General features: G+C 43.3%; 1 protein-coding gene across 1 annotated transcript in view; it reads left to right on the plus strand.

Annotated features, from left to right (window-relative positions):
* Positions 1-18,611, plus strand: part of ZNFX1 (zinc finger, NFX1-type containing 1) — a 26,730-nt gene extending 8,119 nt beyond the window's left edge. The window contains exons 4-14 of the mRNA XM_005866198.1: positions 3,079-3,210; positions 4,980-5,128; positions 5,756-5,905; positions 7,304-7,418; positions 8,865-9,115; positions 10,547-10,686; positions 11,974-12,128; positions 12,505-12,650; positions 13,953-14,063; positions 14,397-14,492; positions 15,145-18,611. Of these exons, the coding sequence (XP_005866260.1) occupies positions 3,079-3,210; positions 4,980-5,128; positions 5,756-5,905; positions 7,304-7,418; positions 8,865-9,115; positions 10,547-10,686; positions 11,974-12,128; positions 12,505-12,650; positions 13,953-14,063; positions 14,397-14,492; positions 15,145-17,586 (3,887 nt within the window). The 3' untranslated portion in view covers positions 17,587-18,611. The remainder of the gene's footprint in view (positions 1-3,078; positions 3,211-4,979; positions 5,129-5,755; positions 5,906-7,303; positions 7,419-8,864; positions 9,116-10,546; positions 10,687-11,973; positions 12,129-12,504; positions 12,651-13,952; positions 14,064-14,396; positions 14,493-15,144) is intronic.
* The last annotated feature ends 672 nt before the right edge of the window (positions 18,612-19,283 follow it).

A 19,283-nucleotide genomic window follows, 5' to 3' on the forward strand; every position in this document is an offset into this window, starting at 1 on the left:
TGCCTCCTGCACACCCCCTACTGGGGATGTGCCCGCAACCAAGGTACATGCCTTTGATTGGAGTCGAACCTGGGACCCTTGAGTCCGCAGGCCGATGCTCTATCTGCTGAGCCAAACCGGTTAGGGCTTTAAAAATTTTTTTTGCTATCAGAGAGGAAGGGAGAGGGAAAGAGATAAGAAACATCAATGATGAGAGAGAATCGTTGATCAGCTGCCTCCTCACAATAACTCAGTGAGGCAGAAACCATTCCATTTTACAGATGAAAAGCTAAGGCAAAGAGAGCTTGAATAATTTGTTGAAGCTCACACAGATAGTGACAGACCTAGAATTTGATGTCAGGCATTTTGGTTCTAGAGTCATGCTTCTCATGAAAATATACCTCCCTATACCCTTTTCCCCTACTAATCCTACTCTGGCTTGATAACTACTATTAGTAGTTTAATGTGTATCTTTCCATAATTGGTCTATAATCTATACCAGTGATAGTGAACCTATGACACTCGAACTCATTTTTTTGGTTGATTTTTCTTTGTTAAATGGCATTTAAATATATAAAATAAATATCAAAAATATAAATCTTTGTTTTACTATGGTTGCAAATATCAAAAAATTTCTATATGTGACACGGCACCAGAGTTAAGTTAGGGTTTTTCAAAATGCTGACACGCTGAGCTCAAAAGGTTCGCCATCACTGATCTATACTAATAAAAGGGTAATATGCTAATTAGACCGGACATTTCCGGACATCCTTCCTGACAAAAGCCAGGCCCGGACAAAGCCGCCCACAGTCCCAGGCGCCTGCGGCTGCGGCCAGCCCAGGAAAAGCTGCCTACAGTCCTGGGCGCCTGCAGCTGCGGCTGGCCCTGGCAAAGCCACCTCCCGGTCCTGGGCACCTGCGGCCGGCCAGAGGGAGGGAAGCCCGGGTTGCAGAGGCGGTTAGGGGTGAGCAGGGGAGCAGTTAGAGGGGGCTAAGGCAGGCAGGCAGAGGTGGTTAGGGGCGATCAGGCAGGCAGAGGTGGTTAGGGACAATCAGGCAGGCAGGCAGACAGAGGGGTTAGGGGCGATCAGGCAGGCAAGCGGTTAGGAGCCAGCGGTCCTGGATTGGAGAGGGTGCAGGCCGGGCTGAGGGTTCCTTTCCTTGCATGAATTTCGTGCACCGGGCCTCTAGAACATGTTGTGGACATTTTTACATTCTTTACACTATAGTTACATTTACAAATGTACCTCACTCTTTTTATTATGCCTGCATTCACTGTAGGGTATGAATGTACCATGTGTATATATATATTTTTGTTGTTGTTGTTATTACATCAGTGCTGCGATAAGTATCCATATGTCTATATCTGTGTGTTTATCTTTGGGTACTCTGTTTATTATTTCTGTAATTTTTTCCCCTAAAGTGGGAATTCACATTAATAGTTATACTAGGTATTGCTAAATTACCCTCCCAAAAGGATATACAAAAAAAACAACACACACACACAAAAAAAGTGATAAATTAAAATTTATCACTTTAAAAAACAGTGATATATTAATAGAAACTCATGATAAAAAAAGTAATGTAAAAGAAGGAAAGGTCTTTCTAATAAGAAACACTATATAATGAAAAAATATGCATAAGTGTTGTTTTGAGGATTTAAAAAAACAAGTATCAGTTTGTACTCTCACCAAGATTGAATTAATGTTCCATTTCCTTACATCCTTTTTTGCTCATCAGCAGTTTTTGCTCATCTGTGAGGTTAAAAATTTGGCACATTATTAATTTTAATCTTATGTTTTAATTAAAAAATGATTCAAACGTTTTTAAAAATCCCTGTCTCCCTCCTCCTACCACCTTGCCCATTCCCTTCTATAAAGTAAACAATGTTATCTTCCTGTGTATCCTTCCAAAGATATTCTTATGAATATTAAAGCAAATGCATACTTATATTTATTTCCCTCCACTTTTTTTGTTGTTGTTAATCCTCACTCAAGGATATTTGTTCCATTGATTTTTTTAGAGAGAGTTGGGGGGGGGGGCAGGGAGACAAAGAAACGTGGATAAGAGAGAGAGACATTGGTTGCCTCCTGCACGCGCCCCTACTGGAGCTGGGGAACCTGCAACCCATGGCCTTTACCGGAAATCAAACCCTCAGACCACTGAGCAACCGGCCAGGTCTATATGTTTTCTTGATACCATGTTTTTCTCATTTCCCACATTTATAATTTTACATTTGTTTGTATGAGGTCTCAAGGGTCTGAGAAAATGATAACCATGGCTGTTGTGCTTTATTTTATTTTTTTCTCTAATTCAATGCCTGCCACTGTTAGGCATTCAGTACATATTATTAGAATGGGGTGGGGTTTCGGAGAGGAAGAAAAAATTGTTACTTATCATGCTATACTGAAACCTTTGATTTTCTTGTATCTCTTCCTCCTCTGAGTTTTTTGAGGACAATGGCTGCTTTCTCAGCTTGACACTATGTAAAAATTTATCTGTTTGTAGACTTAATTAACTATTGGACATTTGCTGATAAACCCACAACTGTAACTCCATTGTTGATTTCTGGTTTTCCCTCCTATTACAAAGGGAAGTCCACTATGGTATATTAAAAGCATTTCTAAATAATTTGCCACATGAGATTGGAAACAAATTATATGTCCATCAATAGGGAACTGGCTAAAAATTACCTTGCAGCTGTGAAAAACAAAAAGAGGGAGGATTCTTGTTATGTATTGATAGAGAACTACCTCCAAGATTAAATGAAAGATGTAGAACAGTGAAAATAGTCTGCTACTATTTGTATTAAAAAAAAGAAAGGAGGAAGGCTGGAAAATAACTATATTCATATTTGTTTATATATGCATCGAATGACAAGAAACTGGTAACATTGGTTGCTTTTAGGAGGAAGTGGGTAGCTGGGGGACGGAAGAACGAGAGGGCTTTTTATAATATGCTCATTTGTGCTTCTTGGATTTTAAGCCATCTCAGTGTATTACCTTAAATAAAATAATAATAATAACGATTTTTTGAAATTAACTACTCCTTTTAGTAAGTCTCCCAAGTTTTCTAATTTTCCTTTTTTCTTATTTTCTAGGCAAAACCTATGTGGGTCTAAAAATTGTTCAAGCCCTTCTTACCAATGAGACTGTTTGGCAAATTAGCCTCCAGAAGTTCCCCATCTTGGTTGTGTGTTATACTAATCATGCTTTGGATCAGTTTTTGGAAGGTAATGTCTATGCAAAATTGGTCTCTATCAAAACATTTATCGTTGAACCATTAGCAACTTCAGTAGCTTTCTATTGCTCTTTGAATAAAGTCCACAGTACTAACCATGACCTGTAAGGCTGTGTCATCTGCTCCAGCCTGACTCTGAATCTCATCTCCTACCTCTTCCCATTGTCTTCAATGCCTTGAATCCCTCAGCTTCTTCCTAGGTCCGTTTTGTTCCCCTTGCTTAGAATGCATTTTTTCTCTTTACCTCTCTCTCAATATTCATTCTTCAGTTTCACTTTAAATCTCTCTTCAGGTGCACTTTAATATTGCCCCAAGCCAAGGTTAAGTTTCCTTTTGTATTTTTTCTTCAGAGATTTAGCACATACCTAACCATTTATTTATTTATTTATTTTTAATATACTTTATTGATTTTTTTTTACAGAGAGGAAGGGAGAGGGATAGAGAGAAACATCAATGAGAGAGAAACATCGATCAGCTGCCTCCTGCACACCTCCTACTGGGGATGTGCCTGCAACCAAGGTACATGCCCTTGACCGAAATTGAACCTGGGACCTTTCAGTCTTCAGGCTGACGCCCCATCCACTGAGCCAAACCAGCCAGGGCCCTAACCATTTATTTTTATGTGGCTCTACCCTAGACTGTAAACATCGTGAGGGCTGGTCCTGTTTCTTGCTATATTCACAGATCCTGGCACATTCTAGGCACTGAAAAAAATACTAACTGCATTAATGAATGAATAAGTATGTTTTTCCTTTTGTTTAGAATATTATTTTCTGAATTCTCCTGTATCCTCCTTTCACCTAAATTAAATCTTCCTTATTCTTTCTTTTTATTGTTATGTTTTTATTTCAGAGAGGAAGGGAGAGGGAGAGAGAGATAGAAACATCAATGATGAGAGAGAGTCATTGATCGACTGCCTCCTGCATGCCCCACACTGAGGACTGAGCCCGCAACCCAGGCATGTGCCCTGACCAGGAATCCAACTGTGACCTCCTGGTTCATAGGTCAGTGCTCAACCACTGAGTCACACCAGCCGGGCAAATCTTCCTTATTCTTGGATTCTCAGTTTAAATATTAGATCCTCAAGAATTAGGTCCCTACCTCATCCAAACTAGGTAAGGTCCCCTGTTACATATGTACACATCATGTATTTATAGTAATTACCATATTTTCACTATAGTGATAAATGGTTTAATGTGTATATTGTCTCTCTGACTGTGAGACATGATAACAAATTAGAAATGGAGTCTGTGTTTTCACTGCTATATATATCTTCAGAACCTAGCATATGTCTGGCGCATAGTAAGCAAGCAATAAATATACGTAGGGTGAATTATAGAGAACATTTACTAAGAGCTTACTTTATGCCAGTCCCTGTATAGGAGCTATAAGGATATTCTCTAATTTGTACAGATTAGCCTTATAAGGAAAGTATTACTGTTTTCAAATCACAGATGAAGAAACTGAGGCTCAAGTTAAGTAACTTGCCCCAGATTACATAGCAATAAATTGTGGAGCCAATAAGTTGAGTTCTCAATTGTCTGATTCTAAAGCCTGTGCTCTTAAGCACCACACTTTACTGCTGTGCAGGTCATATAATCTCTGGGGCCTTCTTGCTCATTAATGGGGTAGATTTCCTGTAAGCACCAGTTTGTTTCCTAATAGACCAGCTAACACAACACCCCAAACACTTACCTTTCTCATTGGAGAGAATCCAGCATAACTTCTCTCAACTCTACTGTGCTTCACCATTCTCCACAGGTATCTATAAGTGTCAGAAGCCCAGTATCGTGCGGGTAGGTGGAAGGAGCAGCAGCGACATCTTGAAGCAGTTTACGCTGAGGGAGCTGAGGAACAAGCGGGAATTCCGCCGAAATCTCCCCATGCACCTCCGGAGGGCCTACATGAGTGTAAGTCCCAGCTGTGGATATTGGAGGTAGCTCAAAGGGGAACTAAACAAGATAGCATTGGTTTTCTGGGTAGACAGTCCAAAGCAGATAGAGGTTCCACAAAACTATGAAGGACCCAAGTTTATTCCAGCATTACATTCTGCTAATTCTGTGGTGTGACCTTAACCCTTATAATCCGAGGTGGAGAAAAGGCAAAAAAGGGAATGCTGCCCCCTCCCAACTCCTGCCAGGGCTTCATGCTGATTCCCCAAAACTACCCACAGCACTTCTACTTATAGCCTATTAACCATCTTCTAGCTGGTCAGCCATGTGCCCAGCTAAAACTCTGAGTTTTTACTGAGGGGGGAAAACAAAGAAGTCTCTCACAGTATCCTTGGCCTATATTTCTAAATTATTTCCTTACTGATTGGTAGGAGTCTTTTAGACCAGCGGTCGCCAACCTTTGGTCCGCGGACCACTGGTTGGCGACCGCTGTTTTAGACAATTTAGATACTAAACGTTTTAAGACCACAGAATAGTTATCCTCCCTTCTTGCTGTTCCTGTGTTAGCTTTGTTTTCCCTCAAGGCAGGGACTGAGTTTTGGGGATGATACTTCCTCTTCATTTCTTTACCACTGTTCTTGACAGATCATGACACAAATGAAGGAGTCAGAACAAGAGCTGCATATAGGGGCCCGGACTCTGGAGTGCACCATGCGTGGCGTATTACGGGAACAGTACCTGGAGAAGTACATTTCCTCCGAGCACTGGAAAAGCCTGATGAGTGGACCGACACAGGTAGGGGTCATCTTGGGGAATACAAGCATCTGTCTTGACTCAGTACTTGGAAGGAGGCTTCAGCAGAAGCAGCAGTCCAAAGCATTAGCTGTTTGGTAATCTGATGCTGCCATGTTAGAAGTTCTGTTTCATGAGGAAAGACAGCTGAGTATACTAGTCAAGAACAAGACTGTGGAGCTAGCGTTCTGGGTTGGAATCCTGGTTTTGCTCTGAGCAAGTTACTTGATTTTTTCTGTGCCTGTTTCCTCAGTTATGAAGTGGGGGTAATAATATCAAATTGAACCATATGAAATTGCCATTTTGTAAATTTGACTTGCAAAAGTGGAGTTTCTTACAGGATTTATATTTAGATAAACAAGTTAATACTTGTAAACCTCTTAATGAGTGTGCTATAAATGCTTGTTAAATGAAATATCATAACAAGACAACCTAGCCCATGTAGAGAGCCTGGGGTCAGCAGACTTCAGTCACACAGACTGATTATGTGACTTGGTCTCAGACAGGGATAGTAATAATGTCTGCCTTCAAAAATGTTATGTGAAGTAGCTAACACAGTCTCTGTAAAGTGGCTGGCCAGGAGTCTAGGGAAATGGTGCTTCTACTAGTATTATTAATGGGTTGGTGAATTTCAGGGTTACAAACCCAAAAGCCTAAAGGGGTCCATTAGGTACTAAAAATGACTGAAGCAGGTTAGATGTGAGACATTGGGAAGTAGAGAGGATTGTGGCAAACTGGAAAAGGGGTGGCAGCAACTCATTTCCAGCCCATTTGTTGCCATTTAGGAATACAGCCTTGTTGCTGCCATAGCTCCTGATTTTGTCAAGAGAGGCAGGATTTTTTTTTAATCACATACATGAGGGTTTATTCCAGTATTGCTGGCAGTATGGGAAAGCAGCAGGTCATCCACAAAAATCTGCTCTGCAGCCCCCCACAAACCAGCTGCTTATATAGGGTAGGTCAAGGATTACATGGGGGAAATAGGGATTATAGGAATGGGGAAGTAGGCAATGTGGGGTGGGACTCCATTGTTTGGGCAAGAAGATTCTTAATCTTTCAATGAGAATGGACCAAATTCCAAAGTTGACTTCCAGGTCCAAGGTTGACTCCCAGGTCCTGGGGACATACAACTTCCTACCAGGTCAGAATATCCTTTCTTTTGCAACAGCATGGATGGACCTGGAGAGTATTATGCTAATAATAATAATAATAAGTGAAATAAGCCCATCTAGAGGCAGGAAAATTTTATTTTTAAAATTCTATGCAAGTCATATTAAATGATCCAGTTGCCAATTTGCAGCCTCTGAATTTTAAGGAAATTACTTTCTATCCATCAAGGAGAACTTTACTTCACACTGGTTGTCATCGAATTCTCATGACAGGTCATTCTTCCTTCCTCAGGATAGTGAATGGGTTTGCTTCCAAGGCTGGAAGCATTCCATGATGCTGGAGTGGCTGGGTCTGGGTGTCGTTTCTTTCACCCAAAGTGTTGCTCCAGCGGGACCTGAAAATATAGGTAAGTGTGTGTCTACCTAGAATCACATCGTAAGGTGGAATTTGGTAAAGAACAGAAGAGCAGAACTTGAAAGTAATACCTAGGATATGTAAAGAGCTTTAATTAATCAGAAAAGAGAAATAATAGCTTAGTAGGAAAATAGATAAAACACTTTTAGCAGGCACATCACAAAATAGGAAATCCTAATAGTAAACATATGAGAGTTGCTCATTAGAAACTAGAGAAATTAAAACCACAATGAAGTACTATTCCACCAGATTGGAAAAAATTTAAAAGCTGTATATAACCACACAGATAAGAATGTGAAGCAGTGGGAGCTCTGATATACTGCTAGTAGGGATAGTAGTCGGTACACCACTTTATGATATTGGAAAAACAAAGAACTCAAGTGTCTATCCACATTTGTACAGTGGATGCTGCTGATCAATTATAGTCTGTTCAGATAGTGAAATACTGTACAATAGTGAAAAGGAATTAGAGAATATATGGCAACATATGAATCTCAAAAACATGCTGAATGAAAAAGGCAAGGGAAAAGATACAATATAATTTCAGATAGTGCTCAAAAAAGTCAAGACTAGACAATGTTATAGAGGTGTATATATACATTATATGGGGTGGGGCAAAAGTATATTTATAGTTGTGAGTACACAAAACAATTTATTCCTATATTAACTTATGAATTATTGTATTACTTTCTGTATGAACAACTGTAAACTCACTTTTGCCCCTCCCTGTATGTGGCAAAGATTTTTCTTGTTAACACTCACCTGAGGATATGTTTTCCATTGCTTGTCAGAGAGAGTAGAAGGGATGTAGGAAAGGGGACAGAGAGAGAGAAACATTGATATGGTTGCCTCCTGCACGTGCCTCACAACGGGGTGGGGAGCAAACCCACAATCCAGGTATGTGCCCTTGACTGGGAATCAAACCTGTGACCCTTTAGCGTGCAAGTTGATGCTCTAACCACTGAGCAAACTAGCCAGGGCTAAAGATATCATTTAAAGGGAAAAATGAGTATTATAAAATTGTAACAGCCCTGGCTGGTTTGGCTCAGTGGATAGAGTGTTGGCCTGCGGACTGAAGGGTCCCGGTTCAATTCCAGTCAAGGGCACATACCTGGGTTGCGGGCTCACTCCCCACTAGGGGGCTTGCAGGAGGCAGCCGATCAATGATTCTCATCCTTGGGTTCTTATCTCTCTCTCTCTCCCTCTCCCTTCCTCTCTGAAATCAATAAAAAAATACTTTTAAAAAATTGTAACAAAAAAGTATGTAAAGGAACCCAAGTCTTCATCTCCTCACATTCCTCCCAGTGTTCCTCCCTAGAGGTAACCACTTAAATCCCTTTGAGAATGTCTTCATCCATCTAAACTCTTGTCGGTGCCCTCTTTCCTCCTTTGGCTTCAAGAGGTCTTCATCCTTGTCCTGCCTGTTTTTCTCTCTTAGCCCAGGCAGAAGGGGACGAGGAGGAGGAGGAGGGAGAAGAGGAGGGTTCTCTGATTGAGATCGCAGAGGAGGCTGACCTGATTCAAGCAGACCGGGTGATTGAGGAGGAAGAGGTGGCGAGACCCCGGCGGCGGAAGAAGGAAGAGAATGGGGCGGTCCAGGAATTGGCTAAATTGCTTCTGGCCACGAGGATAGAAAACAGTGGCCCTGGGACAGCAGCTGGGCAGGAGCAAGCCGCAGGAGAGTGGGAGGTAAACTCACTTCCCTTAAAGTCCTCACCATGGGAAATGGGAATTCAGTTGTTACTGCCTGGCAGGTGGGGGTTAGACTCTCCTGAAATCGGCCTGAGAACATCTGTCTGATCAGAAAGGCAGCCCCTTTTTCCCACCCACTTTTATTACAGTGTATTCACCTCATCCTCACAATTAGCTGAATTTACCCCTTTTACAACCATACTCTAGTATAGGATACGTCTAATTCCCAAGAATATAAAGAGTATGGCCCTTCAGAGGGGCCCTGGCAAGAAATACCAACTTAAACAGTCAAGTGCTTTCCTTGAACTTCCAGAAAAAATGCAGCACATATGGGTCAGATCAAATACTTATGGTCTTAGTGCTTGATGCTTCCATGGGTGTTATCTTCTACAAACTAGAAACTACAAACAAGTCTAAACATGCATTAAGATTTTAGCGGACTTAAGTAAAATGGAATGAAACAAGCCATACAGGGATGGAATACTTCACCCTGGAATTTGATATTTCTCTTAAAGCCAGTATAGTGTGAATACCCAGAAGCCCACATATGGACTTTCCCTCTGCTCTCTCCTTTGGTAGAACCAGTGGTCCTCAAAATTTAGCATGCATTACTATGATAATAAAGGACTGGATATTCAAAATAACATTTTCTGAAACCCACTGTTGATTTAAAGGACTTTCAGGGGTAACTTTGGATGCAATTTTCACTGGTCTGATGGCTTTGAACCTGATCGCTTAGTTCAGTTCAACATCACTGTATATGATGGGTGGAGTCATCATCCCAATACTTGGAAATGTGGGTTGGGCATCTCTCTGCCATGTGGCCTCAGGAGTTTGTTTGATTTTGAAGTGGGACAAGGTCCATAATATTGTGACATTTGTCTCGCATGCCAGAGTCACATCCATGGGAGAGCACTTTCTCCTAAATGGTGCCTTTAACCCACTGCTTAAAGGCACTATCATGATATGTACAGGAAGCTCTGTATAGTTTTTAACAAGAAAAACTCATCTCCACTACTTTAATGACACAACTTTTAGGAATGAGAAACAAACTGGTCAAAAGATGTTCAGTGAAACTAGTGCCAGCACTATTCTAAGTGCTTTCCATGTATTACTCCTTTAGTCAATCCAACAACCCTGTGACCCTATTTTATAGAAGCGATGCTGAGGCTCATAGAGGTTCAGTAACTTACTCTAAGTCCAGCAACTAATAAGAGGTAGATGGGGCTTTGAATCCAGGCACACTGGACCCAGAGTCCTCATTTAGCCACTCTGCAATGGAATATCTGTTGAGAGAGTGTGAGACACTTAAAGAAGTTAATCAGAGGAGGCAGCCCCTTTTTTTATGTGCTGTGACCCACACCTATGGCTTAGAACAGGGCCCACCTCTGCTGAGATGGTGACTCTGGCTGGTATTGATGTCTATAGACCCAGCGTAGCCAGAAGAAGAAAATGAAGAAGAAAATGAAGTATGAGCTTCGCAAACTGAACACCATGACTGAGGCTGAGGCCAATGAAATCCAGGATGTTTGGCAGCTGGACCTGAATTCTCGCTGGCAGCTTTATAGGTACTGTGCCCAACTCTCACCTCCCCCAGCCAGCCCATGTATTTCCCCAGGAGGTTCCTTTTCTTTCCTAGAATATAACGCCCCCAGACCTTCAACAATGTTAATTAATGATAGATTGAGCCACCCCACTGAGCTGAATGCTGGAGATGCAGCCATGAGATAAAAGACACTTGGCTCTACCTCCTCATGGAGTTTAGAGTCTATCCAAGGATACAAATTAGTTAATTCCACAAAAAGTTACAAATGGGCATAAACACTTAAGAAAGAAAAGAGCTAGGGGTGCTAATAATATTATGTGGGATCTGGTCTGGTCTTAGGTTTTCAGGAAAATGACATTGGAGGCAAGATCTGAAAGAGGAGTAGGTATTTATAAGGCCAATGGGGAAGTGGGAGCAGATGAGATTTTGGGGACCTCATGGGTAAAGTTCTTGAGAAGGGAGGGAACATCTGTTTGAGAAATTGAAAAAGACAGCCAGTATGGCTGTGGCTTGCAGAAAGAAATGGAAAGTCAAGTCAAAGAGGTGGACAAAGGCCTGACAATGCATGCCTCATAGGGCTAAGGTGAGGAGCAAGGCTTTTATCTATTGGAAGATTTTTTTCTTTTTTAACCCTCACTCGATATTTTCCTTTTTTTTTTTTTTTTTAATGGAGAGAGAGTGGAAGGGAGGGGAGAGACAAGGAGAGAGAAACATCAGTGGAGAGAGTGAAAGGGAGGGGAGAGACAAGGAGAGAGAAACATCAGTGTGAAAGAGACACATCAATTGGTTGCCTCCTGCTTGTGCCCCAACCAGGGCCAGGGATGAGCCTGCAACCGAGGCACATGCCCTTGACAGGGCTCGGACCCAGGACCCTTCCCACTATATCCTCTGAGCCAAACTGGCTAGGGCCCCATTGGAAGATTTTACAGCAGAGCAGTGACATGATCTGTTTTACTTGTAAAAGAAGACTGGAGAATTGGGGAGGGGAGAAGACTCAGCTAAGGATGGGGTAGGAAGAATTTGGAGAAATAATTCTTGAAATTTTTGAAGTCCCTTACTCTATTCCCAATATTTAACCTCTGTTCTTTAGCTCCTGACTAAATACATGTCTCTACACATCTTTCTGTTGAGCATTTTAGACGCTTGGGTCCATGCACATCTGGGTCTCTCCTTTCTCTCTCTCTATGGCCTGCCTGTAAGCTCCTCAGTGGTCTAGGTTCCACTTCTAACACAGGGCACACTAAAGGGAGTTACTCCACCTTCTCAAAGAGTATGCAACTCCCTCTACCTGGTTCTTCATATTCTTCAGGCTGTGGCTACAGAAGTACCAGGCTGACACCCGCCGAAAGATCCTCAACTATGAGCACCACTACCGCACATCAGCAGAGAGAATGGCTGAGCTGAGACTCCAGGAAGACCTGCACATTCTGAAAGATGCCCAGGTCATAGGAATGACAACCACAGGTAAGAGAACTTGAGGAAATTTACCTGCTCCAGCCATTCCCTCCTGGTGCCAAGCTCCTATCAGATTATCTACGGCAGGTAAAGGAAGCTCCTCTAGTAGGTTAGAAGAAAATGAAAAGCTATTGAAAGCAAGCACGCTGTATTTAAGGAACTGAGTGTGAAATTCACCTACTTGCTCCTGTTGCGTTTAGAATCCCAGCAATGACCAACATGGATATAATGCGCTGGTGACCATCCAGCAGCACTTGTTCTCTCATACAGTAGTCACCACAGCCCTGGATGAATGTGAAGGCTCAGTTGTCACAGACCCAGAAACCCTGTGGCCTGGTGGGTCCAGTACATCATCTCAGAGGAGCCTCTTTTTTCTCTTGAACAGGTGCTGCCAAATATCGCCAGATTCTGCAGAAGGTAGAGCCTCGGATTGTCATTGTGGAAGAGGCTGCTGAAGTCCTTGAGGCCCACACCATTGCCACATTGAGCAAAGCTTGCCAGCACCTCATTCTGATTGGGGACCACCAGCAGGTAGGGCAGTGGAATCAATCAGGAAGACACCCTGGCCTCTGCTTCACCGGTTCTCAAGCCTCTTAATGGCTTTCTGTGATTCTTCTTCCCCTTACCTCTCATGTTCAATCTAAGAGTAGGTACTGTTAGATTTGTGGTATATTCTAGAGCAGTGGTTCTCAACCTGTGGGTCGCCAACCTGTGGGTCGCGACCCCTTTGGGGGTCGAACGACCCTTTCACAGGAGTCGCCTAAGACCATCAGAAAACACATATATAATTACATATTGTTTTTGTGATTAATCACTATGTTTTAATTATGTTCAATTTGTAACAATGAAAATACATCCTGCATATCAGATATTTACATTATGATTCATAACCGTAGCAAAATTACAGTTATGAAGTAGCAGTGAAAATAATTTTATGGTTGGGGGTCATCACAACATGAGGAACTGTATTAAAGGGTCGCGGCATTAGGAAGGTTGAGAACCACTGTTCTAGAGAAAGCACCATCCATTTTATCTGTTCCCTCTGCTGTTTATCCATCATGGCCTTTTTTTTTTTTCTTTTTCAGAGAGGAAGGGAGAGGGAGAGAGAGAGATAGAAGCATCAATGATGAGAGAGAATCATTAATCGGCCGCCTCATGCATGTCCCACACTGGGGATCGAACCTGCAACCCAGGCATATGCCCTTGACCGGAATCAAACCTGGGATCCTTCAGTCCGCAGGCCGATGCTTTATCCACTGAGCCAAACCAGCTAGGGCAATCATCATGGCCTTTTAAGTGGACTATTGTAATACCATATTTCCTGTCCCCCTGCTTCCATTTTTGCCACCCTCTAACCCATTCTTAATAAAACTGCTGTGAATTTTTTTAAGTAAATCAGATCATGTCACTCCCAGCTCAAAACTCTCCTGTGGTTTCTCATTACATTTAATATAGAAATCAAGCTTCTTAAAGTAGCCTACAGTATTCTCAGGGTTCAGCCTGCTTCTCTGACTTCATCTCATACCACCATCTCATTGTGTTCCCACCCCCTATCTGCTCCCTCTCATGGCTTGCTTTTCGAATGAGTGGCAACCTCTTCCATTCTGACATCAACTCAAATGTCACTGTACAGAGAGGCCCAGCTAAAGAGCCTGTAACCCTGGGCACTTTGTCCTTCGTGGCCCTGGTCACTCTTTATCCTTAGCCTGCCAGCACCTAGAGCAGTGCCTGGCACATAGAAGGCACTTAAAAAACATTTGATGGGTGGGTGGATGGATTGATGGATGAAATAAGTTTTCAGTAGAGAATTCTAAGCTATGTTTCTTTTTTCAGCTGCGCCCCAGTGCCAATGTGTATGATCTGGCCAAGAATTTCAACCTTGAGGTGTCCCTCTTTGAACGGCTGGTGAAAGTAAACATTCCCTTTGTTCGTCTGAATTACCAGGTGAGAAGCTGGGCCTCTGTTATTATGAATTGTCTAGGAGAAGGCTCCTGGAAGCCTGCTAACAGCCAGTAAGAAAGTTATCATAAAAATAAAACTGCTTTAGTGATGAAATGACTCTCATACTTACTTTGTTTTCTGTTTTAAAGTATCGCAATCGCAAGATAAACCCATGTTGAGTGTGTGTTGGATGAAGGAGCTGTTTACATTCTGCTCTTTTCTCCCTATTATTATTTTCAAATGTTGCTTCCCCCGATTTTCCACCAGTAACCTAGTCTTTAGAAAACTGCATTTATTCTCTGCCCATGTCCTAATGATGTACATGTCCTGTTTCAGCACCGCATGCGCCCTGAAATTGCCCGGCTTTTGACACCCCACATTTACCAGGATCTAGAGAATCATCCTTCTGTTCTCAAATATGAGAAGATTAAGGTGAGTCTATCCTACCTAATCTGCTGCTGTCAGTGACCTAGGAGGCTGTATTTTCCTCAGGTTGAATAAGAGCTTTTAGAAAGGAATAGAGCCAGCTTTATTAAAAAGCTGGTTTTTAAAAGGAGGAATATTATAGAATTGGAGAATATAGACCTGGGTTTTGAATCCCAGCTCTGCCAATTAGTAGCTGTGTAACATTTTAGCAAGTTATATACCAATTCTGAATATTAGGGTCTTCTGTACAGGGAGAATGGCTGTTGCCTTATTACATTTTTGGATTGAAGGAGAGAAGATATGTAAAGCAATCAGCATACTACAGTGCTCATAAATAATCTCTCTCATCTTCATCATCATAGCTGCTACTTATTCCCTGAACTATAATGGTTGGATTGTGGGTGGCCATTATAAATATTAATATCAAATAAGTATCTTGAAAACTAAAATTAGGCATAAATTCTTTATCCATTTCACTATTTGTCAATGTCCCCAAAACAGAGCACATGGTTACTACAGGATTAAAGATAGTGGTACCAAGTATACAAAAGGCTCTCAAGGTCTCTCTCGAACAGGGTCAATAGCCAGGAATGTGAAAATAGAAAGAGAAAACTGCCAGGTGAGAACTTTCTAACATGTCACTTTTTCTCCTTTCCAGGGGGTCGCTTCTAACCTTTTCTTTATAGAACACAACTTTCCTGAACAGGAAATCCAAGAAGGCAAAAGCCACCAAAACCAGCACGAGGCTCACTTTGTGGTGGAGCTGTGCAAGTACTTCCTGTGCCAGGAATACCTGCCCTCCCAGATCACCATCCTCACCACCTACACTGGGCAGCTGTTCTGTCTGCGCAAACTCATGCCAGCTAAGACATTTGCTGGTGTCAAGGTCCACGTGGTAGACAAATACCAAGGGGAAGAGAATGACATCATCATCCTCTCACTAGTGCGGAGCAACCAGGAGGGCAAAGTAGGTTTTCTCCAGATACCCAACCGCATCTGTGTGGCCTTGTCCCGCGCCAAGAAGGGGATGTACTGTATTGGAAACATGCAGATGATGGCCAAAGTACCTTTGTGGAGCAAGATCATCCATACCCTTCGAGAGAACAATGAAATAGGCCAAGCACTCCAGCTGTGCTGCCAGAACCACCCTGATACCCACACTTTAGTATCCAAAGCTTCTGACTTCCAAAAAGTTCCAGAAGGAGGCTGTAGTCTCCCCTGTGAGTTCCGACTGGGCTGTGGACATGTCTGCACCCGTGCCTGCCACCCCTATGACTCCTTGCACAAGGAGTTCCAGTGTATGAAGCCATGCCAGAAGGTTATCTGCCAAGACGGGCATCGATGCCCCCTTGTTTGCTTCCAAGAATGTCAGCCTTGTCAGGTGAAGGTGCCCAAAATCATTCTTCGGTGTGGCCATGAACAAATGGTCCCTTGTTCCATGCCTGAGTCAGAATTCTGCTGCCAAGAGCCTTGCCCCAAAGTTCTGAAATGTGGGCACAGATGCAGCCACCCATGTGGTGAACTTTGTGTGCAGTTGTGTTCAGAAATGGTCACCGTGAAACTCAAGTGTGGGCACAATCAACAGGTGAAGTGTGGTAATGTAGAAGACCTCAAGTATGGCCTACCAGTCAAGTGCACCACCAAGTGTGGCACCATCTTGGATTGTGGGCATCCTTGCCCTGGCTCTTGCCACAACTGCTTTGAAGGCCGCTTTCATGAGCGCTGTCAGAAGGCCTGCAAGCGACTGCTCATCTGTTCACACAAGTGCCAGGAGCCATGCATTGGCGAGTGCCCACCCTGCCAGCGGACCTGTCAGAACCGCTGTGTCCACAGCCAGTGCAAGAAGAAATGTGGGGAACTGTGTAGCCCCTGTGTGGAACCCTGTGTTTGGCGCTGCCAGCATTACAAGTGCACCAAACTCTGCTCTGAGCCCTGCAACCGACCCCCATGCTACGTGCCTTGCACTAAGCTGCTGGCTTGTGGCCACCCCTGCATTGGTTTGTGTGGAGAGCCGTGTCCTACGAAGTGCCGTGTCTGCCACCAGGAGGAAGTCACCCAAATTTTCTTTGGCTCTGAGGATGAGCCTGATGCCCGCTTTGTGCAACTGGAAGACTGCAGCCACATGTTTGAGGTTCAAGCCCTGGATCGCTACATGGATGAGCAGGAGGATGATGAAGTTGCCATCAGATTGAAGGTCTGCCCTATATGCCAGGTGCCCATTCGCAAAAACCTGAGGTATGGAACCAGCATCAAACAGCGGCTGGAAGAGATTGAAATAGTCAAAGAAAAGATCCAGGGCTCAGCAGGGGAAATTGCAACCAGCCGGGAACGACTTCAGGCCCTGCTAGAGAGGAAGAGCCTCCTTCAGCAGCTGCTTCCCGAAGACTTCCTGATGTTGATGGAGAAGCTAGCCCAGAAAAATCTGTCAGTGAAGGACTTGGGCCTTGTTGAGAATTACATCAGCTTCTATGACCACTTGGCTGGACTGTTGGATTCCCTGAAAAAGGTGCATTCCTCAGAACAAAGAAAAGTGAGGACTCGACTAGACCAGGTCCATGAGTGGCTAGCCAAGAAGCGTTTGAGCTTCACAAGCCAGGAATTGGATGACCTCCAAAGTGAAATCCAGAGGCTCACATACCTGGTGAACCTCCTGACCCGCTGCAAGATGGCAGAGGGGAGAGTGAGCAATACTGTAGCAGAAGAGATCTGGAGTGTCCGCAAGATCCTTGAGGGAACATGTAAGTTCACCCAGGATGATGAACAGCTTGTGCAGAAAAAAATGGAAGCTCTCAAAGCCGCCCTTCCCTGCTCTGGCCTAGGCATCTCAGAGAAAGAGCGTGTACAGATTGTCAAAGCCATCGGTTTACCTCGTGGCCACTGGTTCAAGTGTCCCAATGGCCACATCTATGTGATTGGCGATTGTGGGGGAGCCATGCAGAGGGGCATGTGTCCTGAATGTAAGGAAGTGATTGGGGGCATAAATCATACTCTGGAAAGGAGTAACCAGCTTGCTTCTGAGATGGATGGAGCCGAGCATGCTGCTTGGTCTGACACGGCCAACAACCTGATGAACTTTGAGGAGATCCAGAGGATGATGTAGGAAGATGGCCTTTTGCCCTGGCCACTCTGAGGCTAGGATTAGCTATGAAGGAACTGAAGTTTGTATTTTATTTTACTTTTCTTTTAGCACCTACTTAAGGATCCACTTTTAGGGCTTGCCCACATTTTTTTTCTACATTAATCCCTGCGCTAGAGCAAGCACTTTACCTCCAAAATTGAGAGCAAATTTAACATTTGTCTTTTTCTCTCCTGCAAGTTAGTGGACTCCCTGGAGCATATTTGGGGCTTCCACTAGGGCTACATAGTGGTCTCTCTGGCTCCCGACTTGGTCAGATGTTTTTCCTGCAGTGTTCCAGGGGCACAGAGTGTACGCTCAGTGAAGCAGACTCATTCTAAGTGCCAGGCCTTAACTTGCAGACTAACTTTCATTCTAATAAACAGAGGCCCAGAGGAGTTCTTTATGAACTGCTTATTCTTTCAAGGAGCACAAGAATCCCTCCTGCCCTTCTCAGGCCCCCTCACTCCAGGAGTTGGAGGCATGCGATAAGACAAAGACTTTACTGGCTAATGCTGACCCAGTTACATATTCACCGAGTTGGAAAAGTGTGACTACCCACAGCTGGAGGCTTATTCAAGCAGCCCAGGCTAACTAAGGAGTGATCCCTTTCCTATGACTTGCACTTTGGGATGGTGGAGGTTTCTTTGCCTGAACCAGGAAAGGTTCAGTAGCAGTGCTGGTTCCCCAGGGTCCACAGTGTAACTAAGTTCACATTTGGTACCAGCACCTATCCAAAGTGTGGCCCTTCATCCCAACATCTTCTATTGCAGCTTTTGCCTGAGCAGGGTTAGCATGCCAGCAGCTTCTGCAGGCCCCAGACCCATGTCAGAAACCAGCCCCCCAGGCTTGCCCTGTGCATACATAGTCCCTCAGTCTAGTGTTTCTTAGAACTGACACTTAGGCATCTCAGGTCTTTCTACATCTCTTTCCTATGTATGCATTTCCTTTTTTGTCTTTACTATGCACTTTAGCCTATAATTCTAATTAATAAAAACAATTGCAAGAGATGAGTGGTCTGTTTGTCCTCAACTGTTAGAAGCAGCTCAGGTGGCTTGAGACAGAGAAGATGGGAATAGAGGCACTTTTGTTTATGTGGTTTTGGGTTTTGATGTAGCTAGGATTCTTTTTTTTTTTTTTTAACTTGTGGCGAAAGTTTTTTCAACCTCTACAAAAGTGTGTGTGTGTGTGTGTGTGTGTGTGTGTGTGTGTGTGAAGTTTCCTTCTCCAGAGTTAAGTTTCATAAGTCCTCCCAGAGATAATCTATGTATATGCGATATGTAGCCCTTAAGAAAAAAAGTGCAGTTCTGCACTTAAGACTTTTTTTGCCTAATGATCTAACTTGGGGATCTTTGTATAAACACATACAGTGAGTCTGAACCACATTTTATCATGCAGGTGTGCCATTATTAATTGATATAGAACCCTCTGTTGGCAACTGTTAGGTGCAGCCCAAATGAGTAGCTCTTAGCACACTCTTCAGTGGTGAGGGTATATACTACTTAGGTAATACAATTTTTTAGCTGGCGGGGGGTGGGGGGTGGGGGGAGATCTCTATGTACTCCTTAAAATTGTATGATATAAACTATAAATAATTTTCTCAAGATATGCCCCTTAGATTTAATCTAATTCTCAAAGGGACCTGTGATTCAGAAAAGGATGAGAACCACCATTCTATGGGG

This window comes from Myotis brandtii, unplaced genomic scaffold (genome assembly GCF_000412655.1).
Source record: "Myotis brandtii unplaced genomic scaffold, ASM41265v1 scaffold225, whole genome shotgun sequence".
NCBI lineage: Eukaryota > Metazoa > Chordata > Mammalia > Chiroptera > Vespertilionidae > Myotis > Myotis brandtii.